The sequence below is a fragment of the Diorhabda sublineata genome, chromosome X, assembly GCF_026230105.1.
Source record: "Diorhabda sublineata isolate icDioSubl1.1 chromosome X, icDioSubl1.1, whole genome shotgun sequence".
In the NCBI taxonomy this organism is placed as follows: domain Eukaryota; kingdom Metazoa; phylum Arthropoda; class Insecta; order Coleoptera; family Chrysomelidae; genus Diorhabda; species Diorhabda sublineata.
This window is the reverse complement of record NC_079485.1, coordinates 18260742-18278564: the sequence shown is the minus strand read 5'-3', so window position 1 is coordinate 18278564 and position 17823 is coordinate 18260742. Positions and strand designations below refer to the sequence as shown.

General features: G+C 31.7%; 1 protein-coding gene across 5 annotated transcripts; it reads left to right on the top strand.

Annotated features, from left to right (window-relative positions):
• Positions 1-2: 2 nt before the first annotated feature.
• Positions 3-16884, top strand: LOC130450751 (charged multivesicular body protein 6-A). Of its 5 annotated transcripts, none has more exons than XM_056789363.1 (2): positions 3-188; positions 16105-16878. In XM_056789363.1, the coding sequence occupies exon 2, from the start codon at positions 16113-16115 to the stop codon at positions 16743-16745; it is 633 nt and encodes a 210-aa protein (XP_056645341.1). In that variant the 5' UTR covers positions 3-188; positions 16105-16112; the 3' UTR covers positions 16746-16878. The 5 variants fall into 5 exon arrangements, with proteins under 5 accessions (XP_056645341.1, XP_056645342.1, XP_056645339.1 ...); XM_056789364.1 differs by having other exon boundaries at positions 3-243; XM_056789361.1 differs by lacking the exon at positions 3-188 and adding an exon at positions 15331-15746 and having other exon boundaries at positions 16105-16884.
• Positions 16885-17823: the final 939 nt, after the last annotated feature.

The window sequence follows — 17823 nt, the reverse complement described above, 5'->3', positions numbered from 1 at the left end:
ATGAGTTTGTTTCTAGAAATTGGGTTTTCTTGCCATTGCGATTTTTAGTTAATTTTAGTCAATAATGATTTGATTTATGTTGAAGTAATTTTGTCAAGCTTTTAGAATCATTTTAAAAGATTTTTAAACGATTTATTATAATGTATGATGTTATTGTATCCTATGTAGTACATACATAACACAGAGAGGTATGTAGTGGTTACATTGCAAAAACGTTTATCTATTTTAAGATTAGGTAACCAGGTAAGTAATAATAGTTATCTAGTAATTTGTGCAAATTTTTAATAAATACAACTAACTTGAAAATTTGCAAACAAAATGCACATTGACACAATTATTATATGGTTACGCAACTCCACAAATTCAGTTAGTGGTTTTATGAGGTTTCTTGCAACAAAATTTGTTATTTAGAGTGTTGTACAGGGTATTGTAATGCTCTGACGCAAAGTATTTAAAAATAGATGAGCCTTCGAAAACTTTAATTTGCTACCAGGATGATGTTAAATATTTCAAGAAGAATGTGACAATATCCTATCGCCTCTCACATATGAAAAGAAATGAGAACTAATCATGAAAAAATGTTTTTGATATTTAGTAATTTATTCATATATATTGTGATTTGTAGATTAAAATTGAAGATTTGAATAAAAATCTTAGAAGTGTGCAAGCCAAAAACTTTGAATGTTTTATTAAGCTATTAAAAATTTGGAATGGTGTTCTTCTAATAATACCCAACCAAGTAAAAAAAAGAAATAGATAAATAAAAATATCACCCAAATAAAAAGTGAGATTGTAGGGGTTTTACTACATAGTTGAATATAATATTTTTTTAAAATCCACATAGTATGAGCATGTTTATACTATGTGAACCAACACTCAACAAGATGATAGTCTTATGCAATAATGGCACAAGTCAATTATTCATATTTTCTAGGAAGAGTGTTTGAATTTTTTTGTTTAAAGCATTTATTGTATTTCATTACATAATTTAATAATTATTGTTTATTTTTTACTTAATTATATTATAAAATTATTGTTATTATCAGATAGTAATAGTTAATCTCTAAAATGGTTATGTACAAAAAAATTTGAACTTATGCCACTATTACATAAAAACAAATTATGTTTTACTTGTTTAGTTGTGTAGTAACAAAATCCAAAGACATGAGTAGAAAAACGATTTATTTATTGAAATAATGATTATATACATATATATATATAATATATATATATATATATATATATATATATATATATATATATATATATATATATTATATATATATATATATATATATTATATATATATATATTATATATATATATATATATATATATATATATATATATATGCGGTTTCTTATTAAGAATGTGGCAATGAAACACCAAAGTGGAGTAACTATAATATATTTTCCGAGCTTTCGAATACTTATGTATTCATCGTCTGGGACATAAATTACAATAATTAATTAAGGTTGTCGGTGGTTTTGAATCGTATTGGTTCCTGTAAAAATTTTCCATTCATAAGTTTCAAAATTCAATATTCAAATTGAGGTTGATAGAAATATTGATTCTGGCTACTATAAGAATTTATAATAATTTTTAATTTGTTAGAATAACGGTGAATTTTTATGGGTTGCTAAGGATAAGTTATAGTGAATAATGTTCAATATTGATTGGTTAATTTATTGATAACATTAAATTTCAATAGGCTAGTTCATTATGAATGTAGCCGAATATTTATTGACTAAAATATAAATGACAATAAATTTTATAGGTTAGGTCGTGATAGGTGAAGCTGAAATTTATAGGTTAAGTGAGGTTGGTTGGTTGTTAATGGTGGTCAATTTTTATAGAATTTGTTTTTTCAAAATCTAAAAGATATGCATAAATTACACTAAGGTTGTTTAAATCAGTTTTTTTATGCATTGATCATTTTGGGCAATATATGTTGTTTTTGGGCAATATATGTTGTTTTTGGACAATATATGTTGTTTTTGGGCAATATATGTTGTTTCTGAAAATAGACGTTTCTTGTAGTTTTTTTCAGTTGTCAAAACTTTGGCGAATTCATAATTCATATTGTGTCCTTTATGATAGACATGAGTCGCTAATGAACATCTATAAGGATATTTTTGCAAACAACATATATTAATGCATTAATAAGAAAACTGATTTAAATAACCTTAATGTAAATTATGCATATCTTTTAGATTTTGAAAAAACAAATTCTATAAAAATTCAACACCATTAACAACCAACTAACCCCAGTTAACCTATAAATTTCTACTTCCCCTATAACGACCTAACACATAAAAGTGTTGCTTTTGTTCTTTTCCATCTGTTTAGATCGCCTTTCTTCATTTTTACATTTTTTATCAACTCTTTATCATCCCTTTATCATCCATCTGAAGATGTTTCTGACTCATCATTCTTGTGGTACTTCGTAGTCTTTATCAGGTATGTCATGATCTTGATCTTCTGAGATTGAAAAGGAAGATCTCGATGAAGAATTCCAATCGGACGAAAATTAATTGGAAGAGGATTTGTATGACGGCAAACAATTTTGATAGCTTAAGGAACCTTGAACTTATTTAGTAGCAATAAAAATAGTACGTGAATTATAATTTTCAAAAATTATTTTTAAAAATTTATTTTACAATAAAATTAAATGAATACAATTGTGTACAATACAATGAAGTGTTTACGATATTTAATACAATTGCGTTTAAATAAATGTCCTTCTAGAATTTTCTTCATGTATTTCCTCCATCCCTAAGAATGAAAAATGACGGAGGTATTTTTCATGTCTTGTTGTCTTCCTTCTTCTAATTCGATGTCTTCTTCTTTTCTTCAAATTTCTGTTTTTTTACAAATTTACTTTTATATTTACGAATTAACCATAATGTTATGAAAATTACACAAATTATTATTATTATAGTAAATAGTCCAATTGATACATGGCTTTGCGGATTATAAATTTCATGAATTGGTTTTATATTTCTAGCAATTTTATTGATTTCGTATAATTTGTCAAAATCTATGTTGGTTAAATTGGGAGATTTATAAATTTGATTATTTAAAAATTTGAAGTTTAATTTTGGTAATATTATCGATTTTCCTTTTTTGATTTGTATATTAGTTGAGAAAATTTCACTTTCTATTTGAATACTGCAGTTCTTTGGAATTTTTATAATCGATGGATAACTTATTTTAAAATAACGGTCCGAAACACATTTAGAAATCACTTCAGTTTCTGAATTTGGAATTACTAAAAGTTCGTTATTTGTCACTTGTTCTAATATAGTTTCTTGAAGATTTATTTCACTAACAACACAGTTTTCACCAGAATGTCCATTTAACAGTTCAATAGTACAATTGTCTTTTAACTTAAATGTTTCTTTACAATAATATTTCTCTTCTAATGCTGGACATTCTTCTTTAATAAAATTGACTTCTTGATTTCTGGCCAAGTAAGGTTGAGGAGGGATAAGTATTGTATGATTTTGGATTATAGGATATAAATGGAAAAATTCATAGGTTTTAGGTTTAAGGATTGGAACATGGGTGGCAAAAATTATTTTAGATTTGGAAAAGGTTACTTGTGAACCAAGAAAGAGATAATACGTTAAAATATTATTAAATTTTGGGATTTGTTTTTCATTATAAATAGTACTTAAATATTTCATCATTTCTAAAATTTCTTGACTAGATATTACTGTACTATGAATCGTATTTAATTTAGAAAATGTTATTGCGTTTTCAATATTGTCAATCAATGTAATCAAACTTTGACAGTCCAGATTAATCTGTGAAATTGTACTGTGAAATGTTATAAAATTATTCAAAGTTATTATTTTATTTTCTATCGAAATGTGAAATTTCTCTAAATTATCAGAAAGTTTCTGTTGATTGTTCCATAGAGTCGTAATCGATTTATTATATTGATCAATTAATTTTTTATGTAGTGATATTTGTAAATTTACTTCATGAATTATTTGTTTTTGATTTTGTTGTAAAACATTTATAGCATTATCGTATCTTTCTTCGTCGTCTGAAGTCCAAAAAGCCATTTATCTATTTTGCCTAAGGCATTTATTAATCCTCTTTTTAATCTTAAATGCGGATAAATATTCTCTGATTTTTTGTCTAAAGTATTAATTAAAATTTCTGTTCTGCTTAGTGATTGTTCAGCTAAATTATGATATGAAATAGGATTTGTAGCGTTCGCTTGAGATAAATTATTTTTTAAAGTATAATAATTTTGTTTCAGATTATTAATTTGTTTATGAATAAATTCTAAATCTATATAATATATAAAAGTGTGTTTAGTGTATATAAAATTACTGGTTCCTAATTAATGGGTAATAATAAGTTATTTACGTTTGTAATTGTTATGTCTTCTGTCTTGGTCGTCTTGTAAAGTAGTAGTAATATTAATACTATTATCAGCTTCATTATCCTGTAACAATTTTTCTGTTTTAATTTCTGGTTTTCTAATTATGTTTTTATGATAAGTTCCTTTTTAAATTTAGGTAATTATTTATCTCGGAATTTTGTTTTTATATAGGCTATGTCTTGATTTTCATAAGAAGGGGGATCATTTCTATTTTCATTTCTTTTATTTATTATTTTTTCTTTAATATTAGCATTTCTGTCTTTAATTTTTTCATATAATAATTTTGATGTTTCTTTGTGATTTTGTATATAATTGGATATTATTAGATGATCGTCTAAATCAAATGGATCGGGGTTATTTATATGACCTTTAATAATTTCAAATGGTGTAAATTGCGTTACAAAGTGAATCGAATTATTATATGCCAATATTGAATGTTTTATTAATTGATTAGGTGTTAAATATTTGTTATTTTCTTTTATACATCTGAAATGTTCAATTAAACTAGAGTGAAAACGTTCTACAGGTGAATTGGAGTTACTATTTTTTGATGTTGTATAATGTAATTTAATTTTATGTAGCTTGCAAAAATATTGTAGGTCGTTATTCTTGAACTCTGAACCACAAGCAGCTGTAATTTTGTAAGGTAAACCGTGATGAGTGACATAATTTAATATATTATCAACAACTGAGGTTCCATTACACTTGACATTGAATATGCTTGACCGTAACAAGAGAATGCATCTATTATAGTTAAATATGACTGATTTGCTATTTTAATAGTGTCTATATGTATGTGTTCGAATGGTTTACTGGCTGTTGGGGTTAAATTGAATTTAATTACTAGGGGATTTCTATCATATTTATTCTTTTGGCATATCTCACAATTATTAACAAAATTTTCTATATCTTGTAACATTTTAGGCCAATAATATTTTTCAGTTAATGAATTCTTTAATTCGTTAATTCCTCTGTGTCCTTTTTTGTATATGTGATAGTATTCTAGTTTTTCTTTTTGTTCTTCTTCGGTTAAAATATCTTTGACGACATTTATACAATGAATAAATTTAAATGCTGCATTTTTAAAATATTTTTGTACTGTGGCTATAAATCGTTCTGGTTTTAAGGGTTCTCTAAAGTATAATGCGTAAAGTTGTTTAGGATCAATATATTCTTTAACAAACTGAATTATGTTATTTTCTAAATCTCTGTTAGATAAAATTAGATATATACCAGTATTATCAAAACATTTTTCTCTTTTTGTTCTTATATTATTTACTTCGCTACTTGTTATTAAAATTTGATGTTTATAAGTGTTCAATGATCTTGAATGTCTGATATAATATTTATTTTATCATTTGTTGCATTCGTTATATTTTCATTCTGTATCGTTTCTTCGACATCATCTAAATATGGTAAATCAGGTAATAGGTCATCATTTATTGGTTCAAAATCATTTGGTAAATTATCAATTTCTCTTTGAATTATTGAATCTAGATCATCAATGTTAACATTTAGTGATTCTGGAATTTATATCGCAATCTGGTTTTATTCTTGATAATGGATGTGCTACTAAATTATATTTTCCTCTTAAGTATTTAATTTCGTAATCATATTCTTTTAGTCTCCATCTAACCAATCTTAAATTTGGTTCTTTGAGCGACATTAACCATTGTAAAGGTTTATGGTCTGTATATATAGTAAATTTTCTTCCAAATATTAGTATTTGCATGCCCATACAATTGCTAATAATTCATTTTCTATCGTCGAATAATTTGTTTCTGCATCATTTAATGTTCTTGGGGCGTAAGAGATTGGGTGTCCCTCTTGAGACAATACCGCTCCTATTGCATACTTTGATGCATCAGTTGTCAAGTCAAATTGTTTATTAAAGTCTGGATAAGTTAATATAGGTTCTGACGTTAAAAATTGTTTACAAATGTTAAAACAGTTAATAAATTCCTGTGTGTGTTCTACTTTTTTGTCTTTTTTTAAACATGTTGTCATTGGTTTTGTGATTTTTGCAAAATTTTTAATAAATTTTCTATAGTATCCCAATAGTCCTAAAAATGATTTAATTTGTTTTTGCGTGTAAGGTATAGGAAAATTTTTTATAGCTTTAATTTTCTGGGTTGGGTTTAAGGCCTTCTGGTGTAACGATATATTCGAGAAATTCTACTTCCTTACATAAAAATTCGCATTTATCTAATTGAATTTTTAGACGGGCTTGTAAAATACTGCTTGTAAATTTTGTATGTGTTCTTGTAGACTCGTACTAAATATTATAATATCGTCCACGTATACTAAACAAATTTTGTTTTGTAATTCTTCTAAAATTGCATCCATGATTCTTTGAAATGCTGCAGGTGAGTTCTTTAATCCGAATGGCATTCTAAGAAATTCATAGTGTCCATTGTCTACGCTGAAAGCTGTCTTTTCTATTGATTCTTCTGACATTTGAATTTGGTGGAAATCACTCGCTAAATCTAACGTCGTAAAATATTGGGCTCTTCCTAATTTATCTAATATATCGGTAATGTTTAGAATTGAATATCTATCGGAAATAGTTTTTCCATTTTACTTTCTGTAATCAATTACTAATCTCCATTTTTGTTTTCCAGACGCATCTAATTTTTTGCTTACAATCCATATGGGTGAACTCCAAAGGGAATATGAAGCTCTTATTATACCTTTTTCTAACATTTCATTAATTTGTTTTTGTACTTCTTCTTTATGTATGTACGGGTATCTGTAAGATTTCACATGTACCGGAATTTCGTCAGTTGTTTTTATTGAGTGTTTTATTTTAGATGTAAAAGTTAATGGATCTCCTGGTTTTAAAAAGATATCAGAAAATTTTTTACATAATTTAATTATATTATTTTTCTCTTCATCGTTCATATGGTTGGTTCGAATTAATTTACTTATATCTATGGTATATTGATTGTGTTTTTGTTGGTTGCTAATTATATTTTCGCTAATTATTTTTTCATCTTCTTTCAAATAGTTGAAATTATGAATTTCATATTGGTTTGTTTCAAATGGATGGACTTTAAGAGGTCCGTTTAAAGGTATAGAGATTGTTTTAAATGTTTCATTTATTATTTCAACTATAGCATATTCATTTTGTGCTGTTGTTAATGTTTCTGGTATATAGGCTTTTCCTAAGTGTGTTTTATTTACTAATATTTCTCCATTTAATATAATTACTGGTAATGATTTTAATAATTTTTCGGTAGGTCCAATGTCAAATGAGAATTTTATATCAGTTGGTTTCCTAAATTTTATTGGAATTGAAACTTTTTTATTATTTAATTGTTTATTAGTAAAATCAATATTTAACTGCATTTTGATCATATCTTCTATGACTAGTATTCCGTCAAAAAAAATCATGAAAGTCATATAAAATAAAATCTATTGTGCCATTATAGTTGAATTCTTTAAACGCGGGGATTTCTGCTTGATGTCTAATTATTTTATTGGTTAGCGATGTCAGAATCTCTACATTTGAATGGTATATATATTGAGGATAATATTTTTCAACAATTGAAGGTTTTAATATTGATTTATTACTTCCTGTATCTATTAATAATTTTAATTTTGGATTTTTAATTTCAATGTTTATTTCAATTATTTTTGATTTTTCTTCCGAGGCTCTTTCCGAAAATTTACGGTTTGATCATTATTTTCGTCTGACTCAAATAAATTCTGGAAATCAATTATTTCTTCTTCTTCTTCGTTATCGTTATTGTTACAATTATTATTATATAATTCTTCTGATGTAAAATTTGGTCGTTCATTTCTCGATTGGAAATATCTATTATTACTCGTATTATTATTATTAGTTTTTGCATGTCTCCTGGGTCTATCAGTAAAATTTCTCGATGTCTTAGACATCGGTTCTGGTCTTGGTAGTCGATTTACAGGTATTTGGTTTGGCCGGAAAACGTTTTTCCTGGTGCCAAATACTTGTGCATTTGTCGGATAATTTTGCCTATTTGTGGCATAGGATTTACATTTATCGGTTGACTAGAAAAATTATTATAATTATTATTGTTACTATTTATATTTCATTATTATAATTATTATCATATTGTTGATAGTAGGAATTGTTATAATTTTATTGATTATTTCTATTGTTTTTCATTAAATTTTTTTTTTATAACGACTTGTCACACTTCCTCAGCAATTTGCTGGGAAACATTCAGCACCTCTGCGGAGTCCTGCTTTGCAGAGGGACTCGGACGGTTGGAGTGTCCTTCTAGTCGTCTACGGCCCCTTTTGTCACTTATGGCATCGTTCCTGGAACATACTTCATGAGTGACGGGCTATCAGTGGTTTCCTTTTACCCTACGTCTCCCTTCCCCTCTCGGGATTAGGAGTTCGGGTTCCTTTCTCTCTGCTGTCTTTGTCTTTCATCTTTTTCCTTGTTGCTGAGAATACTCTTAGCCATGTTCTGCACCGATTTCCAGTTCTCTGAGCTGTCAAGCATCTTCTCTACAATGTTGTCTGGAGTGAGCTCGCATTCCAGCTGTCTGCAAGTCCTGTCTCTGACCTCTCTCCACTTGTTGTGAGGGAACTTTCTCTAGCTTCGTTGCTATTCTGTTGCGATTTGTAATTGGATATTCTTTCCTGGGCTAAGAGATCAATGGGCACCGTAGCCGTAATTACTTGGAGTGCTACCCCAGACACAGTTTGGAAGACGGAGGCTTCACGCAACAGCATGTCTCTTTGTGCTCTATTGACCGTAGTATAGTGCTTTTTTCTCATAAGCGCTTTTTGTCATATTGGGGCTCCATATAGGACAATATTTTGCATAGCACTACACAGCACTGCTCTTTTGCTTTGCCTAGGACCTCCTACGTTTGGCATAATCCGAGCAAGTTTGGACACCCTTGCTATTGCTTTCTTTGTTATTGTTTCTACATGTTTGCCAAAATTTCTACTTTCGTCAATGGTTATACCTAGGTATCTCAGGTTCTTTGCTGACTTTATATTGACTCCGTCTACGCTGAAGCTTATTTGCTCCCTCTTTTGTTTACCCTTTAGTAGGATTGCCTTTGTTTTGTGGGGGGCAAGAGCAAGCTTGTTGTCTCTCATCCAGGTATTTATTTTTTCCAGGCACACGTTGGTGTTAGTAACCAATGTCTGTTGGCTTTCTGCTCCGACTATCAGCGCCAGATCGTCAGCAAATCCTATTGTTACAGCATTACGAGTTAGTTCTAAGCTCAGCACGCCGTCATATAGTACATTCCACAGCAGTGGGCCTAGGACGGAACCCTGGGGAACACCTGACGTAATATCCACCTCCCTATTCTTTTCTAATTGCAGCTTTCTGTTTCTTAAATAGTTAGAGACAAGGTTTATTAGATATGTCGATATTTTCCTTTTTTGTAGCTCTTTGATAATCTGGCTGTGGCATGCAGTGTTGAAAGCATTCTTAACGTCAATTGTGACAAGGGTGCAGAATCTACTTTTGAACTCCGTTACAGTATTCAGTGCAGCTTCTACAGCCTGGATCGTGGATTTCCCTTTTTGAAATCCATACTGACACATGTGCAACCCTCCTCTGTCTTTAAGCTCATCTTGTAGTCTTTCCCGTATGAACGCTTCTAGTAACTTGCTCAAAGAATTTAACAGACAGAGTGGTCTGTAGGAACTAGGTAACTCAGCTGACTTTCCTGGTTTTAGTATTAAAACCATCTTTGCAACTTTCCATTCATTTGGAAATTCCTGTTTTTGGAGTAGTTTGTTCATCATGCCTAATAACAAGTCTGGGGCACAATCTGCTACTATTTTGATAGCCTTAGGGGAAATTTGGTCAATTCCAGGTGATTTTCCACATTTGATACCTTGGGCTACCTTCCTTAGCTCTTCTGCTGTGAAGGGTGGGGCTGGAGCTTCCTTTTCAGGGTATCTCCACTTATCATTTCCGGGTGGAAACAGTACTGCCACGATTTCGGATTTCTTTCCGATGTCAAGCTCATAGGATTTTAGAGTATTAAGCTTTTTTGCTACTAGCTTATACGCATCTCCCCATATATTATTATCAAGTTCTTTGCATATGTCGTTCCAGTGTTTCTTCTTTGATTCCTTAATTAGGCAGCAGAGTTCCCTTCTATTGGTCTTGTACGCCTCTTTCATTGCTTCAGTATCGTTTCGGTTTGGGTTGTTTCTTTTCGCCGCACGTTGTTGTACCCTTCTTAATCTGTTGCATAGTGACCGTTTTTCAGCGATGTTTTCATTCCACCAATACGGTGTTTCAGTCTTTGGAATTCGATTTTGCGTGCTGTTCTTGCTTGCTATATGTATCAGCTTGGTTCCTGTTTCATGACTCACTTCATCTGGATTAATGGTAAGCAACTCTATGCAGGCTTTAAAGGCGGTCCAATCAATAAGGGGCCTTATTGAAGTTGTTTTGATCTTCGCTCTATTTACTTTAATTTCGAATGCGATATATCTGTGCTCTGTCAGTGTTTCGGTATCAAGTATCTCCCAGTTGGTTACTCTTTGAGATACACGATTGGTTGCTATGGTGAGATCAATAAAGGACTCGCTATCTCCTCGGATAAATGTGGACTCATTTCCAGTATTCAGAACCACCAAAACGCGAGCATTGATCCATTCCACCCAGTATTGACCCTTTTCATCGGTTACAGGTGATCCCCACATTGGGGACTTGGCATTTAGGTCTCCCAGAATAATGGCATCACTGTTGTTCGTTATATGCTCCATTATACTGTTTTGTAGTCTTCCAAGCTGATGTTTGGGGATATATAGCAACATATCATCTCAAGATCTTTGAGTTTGATAATTACGTGACCATCTCCGGCTACGTGGTTTATTACGCCAAGCTTTTTATTCAGAAGTAGGACCCCCACATTATGCCTGCTGTCCTTGATCCAGTTTGCTTCTTTAGTTCTTCTTTTGTTTGGTTCTCCAGTTACCAAAATATCAATACCTTGCTGAACTGCGGTGGCATACGCCATGTCTTGAGCTGCATAGGCACGTCCAACGTTGGCTTGAAGTATTTTAATATTGAACACTAAAGTTTTGATCGCGTGCAGTGCTGAGCCTGCGTCTAGTGTCACTAATTGCTTTTGATTTTTCCTTTACAAGCTTAAGGTAGTAAGGGCAAGCAGTCTGGTCAGCTCTGTGACCGTCTTTTTTGCATGTTAGGCAATAGCTTTTGTTTGGACAGTCTTTGGCCTTGTGGTTATCCTTGCCGCATTTAAGGCACATCTTCGAGTTATCGGTTCCTTTGCATTCATTGGTGCGGTGGCCAAACTCCAAACATTTGAAACACCTGGTGATTTTGACTCTTGCTCGGACCTGGCACGGTGCCCACCCTATTCTCACGGTATCCATTTTGAGTAATTCGCTGGCCACTCTTCTTTTGACCGCAAGTGTAGCAGTTTGGTTTCCCCTCTGGTTTGGTCTGCAAGAGAGCACTCGAACTTCATCTTCTTTTGCGTTTGCTACGCTTTTCCTGACATCTTGCTCTATCTGTTTTGCGTTCATATCTCCGTCTATGTCCGAGATATGAATAATGTCTTCATCTCTTAATTTCGTCCTGGGTATCTTTATCCTTGTCCATTATAGCTTGTCTGAGGGCGGTTACTTGATTTTTTTCTCCAAGTATCTCCATAAGGACATCACCCTTAGCAGTTTTCTTAATGCCTTTTACCTTAACACCCATCTCGTCTATGTTCACACTAATCTTGATCGAACGGAGTATGTCAGCATATTGCTTTCCTACAGATTTGATTATAATCTTCTCTGTTGCCGTCGCTGGTCCTCCCTTACTTGACTTAGGTGCTAGTCGGCTTGGATCTCTAGGTATAATAACTTGCACTTTGACCTCAGATCCCCTGAAGATACCTTCTGCGCACTTTCTAAGGTAGATTTTATCAATTTTGCCGAAGGCTACTACTTGAATTTCCGTCACTCCATGGTTTTAGACCTCTGCTTGCAGTTTGCCTAGCAACTGATATAGTTGACCCATGTCGATTTTCCCTTCTGGGTTGAACTTGTATGGTAGCATGTACATGGTTCTTGACCTTGCTCCATTTTTGCCTTTGCTGAGTATGACCTCGGTGTTCGTCCTCACATATTCAATACATCCTTCCTCAAGTTCTTCGCACATAAGGCTTGTTATTTCGGGAAAGTTGCATTTTAGGTCGCTTTCCGTAGTGGTGGTCAAGGTTACATCAGGGTCTGCTACTATTACCAGGTCTCCTCGTAGCTCTCTAAGCGATCCCAGCTCTGTAACACCGGTGCTTTGGTAGCTTTCTGGCCACTCGAGATGTATTACCTCTTCTAGCCCTGTCCATCCTTTTCTTGCTGTTATTTGCGTCTCTACCCTGGTACGTATTTCATTTGTAAGATCGAATAACTCTCGTCTTATGTCGGTTTCATCAGCTTGGACTCCTATACTTTGTCTTGCGTAGCTAAGATTATTGTCCATGATTGTCCTCTGGTTTAGCTAAATTATTAGCAGTTTTGCTCTTACCTGGCGATGATTGCTCAGTGTTGTTTCGCACCATCTGCGTGTGTCTGATGTTTAAAACATCCATTCTTCTATTCAGGGTTGCCATTATGCTTACGAGCTCTCTCGTTATTGCCTTGATTTCAGTTTTTGTCTTCGTACTCACTTGGACTACATTTTTTAATTCGTCAACTTTTTTATTAAGACTACCCAAGACGGTCATAGCAGCAGTCATCTCTTGGCTAGTATCATCCGGGATATGCTTTCCATGTGAGTCTCGCTTTCGTTTCTTTTTGGCTGGACTGGTATTTTTTGCCAGTCCATCGTGACTGTTGTCGCTGCTTGCTTCGTACGCCGTGTTACTGGGGCTCCCAGTCTTGTCATCTTGGCGTGTGCCAGAGTTTGTCTCTAGGCTAACAAAAATATCATCAGTGGCAGAGGCAGTTGAATCTTTGCGGTTCATTGGTGGTGTTCTTGCCAATGAGGATCTCCTAACACTAGGGTCTGTAGTAAACATCCAATGATAACCTGTTGGGGTCATATCTCCTTCATTTTGTCCTTTGCCTTCTAAAGACAGTGCAGTTTTTTCGTCGTTTGAACCATAGCTATCCATTTATTTCTTGTCACCAGCGCTTCGTATGTAAGGGGGCGGGTCGAGTTGATTGAGAACGGGTGTACCCTCGGCGGTCGCCTACCCCAGTTCACTGAGGCCCAATCCTCGCTTAGCCAGTCCCGAAACACACAGACGGACCAGACTCGCCCGGGGCAATGTGAACTTCCGACTTCCACATTCAATACATACTACCTGATCAGGGCCCGTAGTGGCTGGCTTCCGATCCAGCGCCATAATCCACCTCGGCAGAGACTAGCTCACATCAGCATCAGCAGCTACTTGGGTGACGAACCGAAAGCAGGGCGATTATTATTGCTATTGTTGTATCTAACTCTACGCTCATAAAATTGGCCGTAGAGTTTTTCAAAATTCTCAAATTCGTCGACATAAGCCATAGCGTCTTCTAACGAGATAGGCTTTTTCAAGTACATATTATTGCGTATGGTACCTGAACATCCTGCTATAAAGGTGTTCAAGGCTGTTTTTTCGCAATGATTGATTTGACATTTCTTGTCAATTTCCCCTAAATTTAGATTGTTACTAATTCTTTGGATCGTTTGACTTTTTAGTAATTGTAATATATTTCCAAATGCTATTACACTCTCATTTTTATATGGTCGTGTTCTTGTTAGTTCCTGTAGTATACAGTCTAAGTCGCGTCTGTCTGCCAAACACTGTATTAAAGCTTCTTTTAGTTTAAACCATGTATTTAATTCGATCCTATTTCCTACCATCATTTCAGCTTTATCAATTAATTTTTCTTGGATACATTCCAAGACATGATTATTGATATCTTGATCATTATAGACCGAGTACGTCTCTATTAAATTCTCACATCTATTGATTTGATTTGATTTGTTTAAAGTATTTCTATTACCGTCATATAGTTTTATATTTCCCAGTTTTAGTTTAAATAATTCTCAATTAAGGGTTTTTGGACTAGCTGTTGCCATTTTTGTATAATCTGAGCTATCTATCAAGTTTAAATTTAGCGAAAGCTAAATAATAAAAAAAAGATCATATTTCTTACCTTCTTTACCAAATATAGTAATTTCGTCTTTCGTAATTTCCAAAATCATTTTTTGTTTCTTGAATCATTCATTCTATTATTGTTTTGGTATCGATTTCAATATTTGTCATTATTCTAGCAGTGCGAGCCCGCATAGACATCTTTGAAAGCTGTATTTCTATAAATTCATAATAATTTGATTAATTCCCACATTATACAATGCCACCCTATATAATCATAATAACGTAAAAGAAAACACGAAAAGGCATTTTGTTAGTTATGCCAGTATTGTATAAGACCATCGAAGTGTTAATTAATTTTTAAAATACGCCACTTAAGAATATTTACTTCTTTTCTGACAGTCTTAAGCCTGAAAAAGTGTGAACGAAAATCAAACATTGTAAAATATGAAATTTTATTGTAATAACATAAATGTAAATTTTTAAAATGAATTAATTACAAGTTCAATTTATTTTCAGTCTTTGATTAACCTTATATAGCACAGATAATAAATTTATTTTTATAATTATTCATTTCAATGAAAAATGCTAAAACAGTTCAGATTTGTTCTTAATTTATAAATTTTTGAGTAATAATCACTCAAAATATTTTTAATTTGTTTCTTATGCGGCACCTTGCATAAATATATTTGAAATAAAAAAAAATACACTTTATTATAATTACACTAAACGGCCACCAAATTGTATTTATATGATTAAATTTGGCGGGCTCCGCCTACAATTAGTGCGGCTTTCTGATTCGCTTGGAATATGTATCATTTAGCGTTTGCCATGTATAGGGTGCATTCCACTAAGCATTCATAACCAAGATCTTTTCCGTTCCACTTAGTTCAAAATTCACATTAAAATAAAATCCAAATTTCTTCTGCGTAAAAGTAAAATATTTGGTTATGCGTCACAAGAATGCATCAAAAGTACAATAGTATAATATCCCATACCATATCAAAGAATGAGATAGATTTTCATGGTTGTAATCTACGTCGCTTGAGTTTTGAAAACTTCGCTAATTCTTTCAACGTTCACTTTGACCCACCTCTCTATAAAAGTCGTGAAGGTTAGTCATGACGTCATGAGTGACGCTCTCGCCGCGACTATAACGATCGTAGTTGATATGTGGAACGCCCAAATGAGTATTTCAGGCCCCGTGAACGCTTCGTGGAATGCATCGATGCTGTACCAAATCAAATTAATTTGCGTCTGTGATAGGAACTTTGAAGGTTATGGTATTAAACATTTTTATAGATGTAGATTATTGTAATAGACTGTGTTATTTTACAAAATATTAATCATCCTTACATTGTGTATAAAAAATTATTTTTCCTTGGTAAGTCAAAAAATTGTGAATATTTCAAAAAATTATGCAATGAATAGGTATTTCATTTGTTGAGAGACTGGAAAAGTTGTCATTGACTTGAAATTAGTTCAATGAAATGTAAATTGAAGTATATTCTATTAACTTTGTGTAATTATAACTATTGTCTTATTCAGGTTTTGACTGTTAGTCCAAAATTAAATAAATTCTACAAGAAATGTAAAAATGAACATCAGTTGATAATAGTGTGTAAATAATTGTAGGTGCAAGTATGGGTATAATATTTGGCAAAAAGAAGAAACCTACTAGAGTCACAGAACAAGATAAAGCTGTACTTCAATTGAAGCAACAACGGGATAAACTAAAACAGTACCAAAAGAAAGTTGAATTTACATTAAGTACAGATAGAGAAATAGCAAAAAAGCTACTTAACCATGGTCAGAAAGATAGAGCAAAATTATTATTGAAGAAAAAGAGATTTCAAGAACAACTACTGATCAAGTTAGATGGACAACTAGAAAATCTTGAAAAACTAGCTAGTGATATAGAATTTTCACAAGTAGAAATTCAGGTGATAGAGGGTCTAAAAACTGGAAATGATGCTCTCAAGAAAGTCAATGAATCTATTATTATTGAGGATATTGAACGTATCTTAGATGAAACAAAGGAAGGAATTGACAAACAAAATGAAATTAATGAACTACTTAGTGGCCAATTAACTGAAGAAGATGAAGCTGCTGTAGAAGAAGAGCTAGCAGCTATAATCAATGAAGAAATGCCTGCAGTGCCTTCTGAACAACCTCAGATGGAAACACATGAAGATATACTTGAAAAAGAGAATAAACTACCAGAAAAGCTAAAAAAGACCGAAGAGAAAGAACGAATTGCTGTTCTTGTCCAGTAACTAGTACCAGAATTTTAAAATATCAATCTTTTTATGTAAAGTTATTTTAATATCCAAATATATTAAAAATTTTATATCCATACTTTTCATTTTGCCATTTCTAGCATTGAAGCCAATAAAATGTCAGTATTTAGTAAAATTTGTTTTTAGAATACTTTCATATATATATATATATATATATATATATATATATATATATATATATATATATATATATATTAATGCATCTAAATTATTTTAGTTAGGACTCTTCTGTAATTAGTTTTTTTTGATAGTTTTTAAAAGAAAGATAAATTTTGAAGTTTCAACTTTTCTTTAAGTCTTTATCAAAATATGATATTGCCATTGAAAATTTGCTTATTTAGGTTGATTTATAGATCACCTTCGTCATGAATATCAAAATAAGGATGATATCAACTTATAACTTTGTTCTAATAAGAAAAATTAATTTTTCCTTGGTCCCTAATATTAAATATATAGCAGCAATTAAATATTTGTAGTTTTATTAGAATTTACAAAATAGAACTCTAAATTTTACTTAAATTATTTAGATCTATTTTTTCATTTATAGCTTTTTCTTATGATTTTGAACCATTTCTAAAAATTCCCGTTTTCATGTATTAGAACCGTTTCAAGTATCTTTATAATTGAATTTGTTTTTTTTTTCAAATTTTATGTTTTGTTAATGCAGTTCTATTTTTTTATCGTATTGATGACCTCTTAGTCTATTTTCTAAATACTGATATGTTTGCCCTATGTAGACAGCGTCACAATTAGTACAAGGCACTTGATATATAATATTACTTCTTTTGTTTTTTGGTGTTCTAGATTTTAATTTAGTGAAATATTTGGATAATGTATTATGTCCTCTATGACTTATACTAATATCATATTTATTGAAATAATTCGATAATTGTTGGGACAGTCCTTGTACATATGGCAAGGAAAAATGTTTCATGTTTTGATGTTTCGTTTCAGTTTTGATTTTAAATTGATTGTAGTATCTGTTTATCCTTTACTTGAATATGTTCTTTATCATTTAGTTCACATTCATAAGAACGAAAAAGATATAAATGAT

What these genes read in the sequence shown, in the direction of transcription:
- LOC130450751 (XM_056789361.1), top strand. Translation starts at nt 15,599, where the DNA reads ATGAGTGACGCTCTCGCCGCGACTATAACGATCGTAGTTGATATGTGG. An exon ending in CTGTGATAGGAACTTTGAAG is followed by an intron (nt 15,747 to 16,104) that starts GTTATGGTATTA and finishes AAATAATTGTAG; the next exon opens with GTGCAAGTATGGGTATAATA.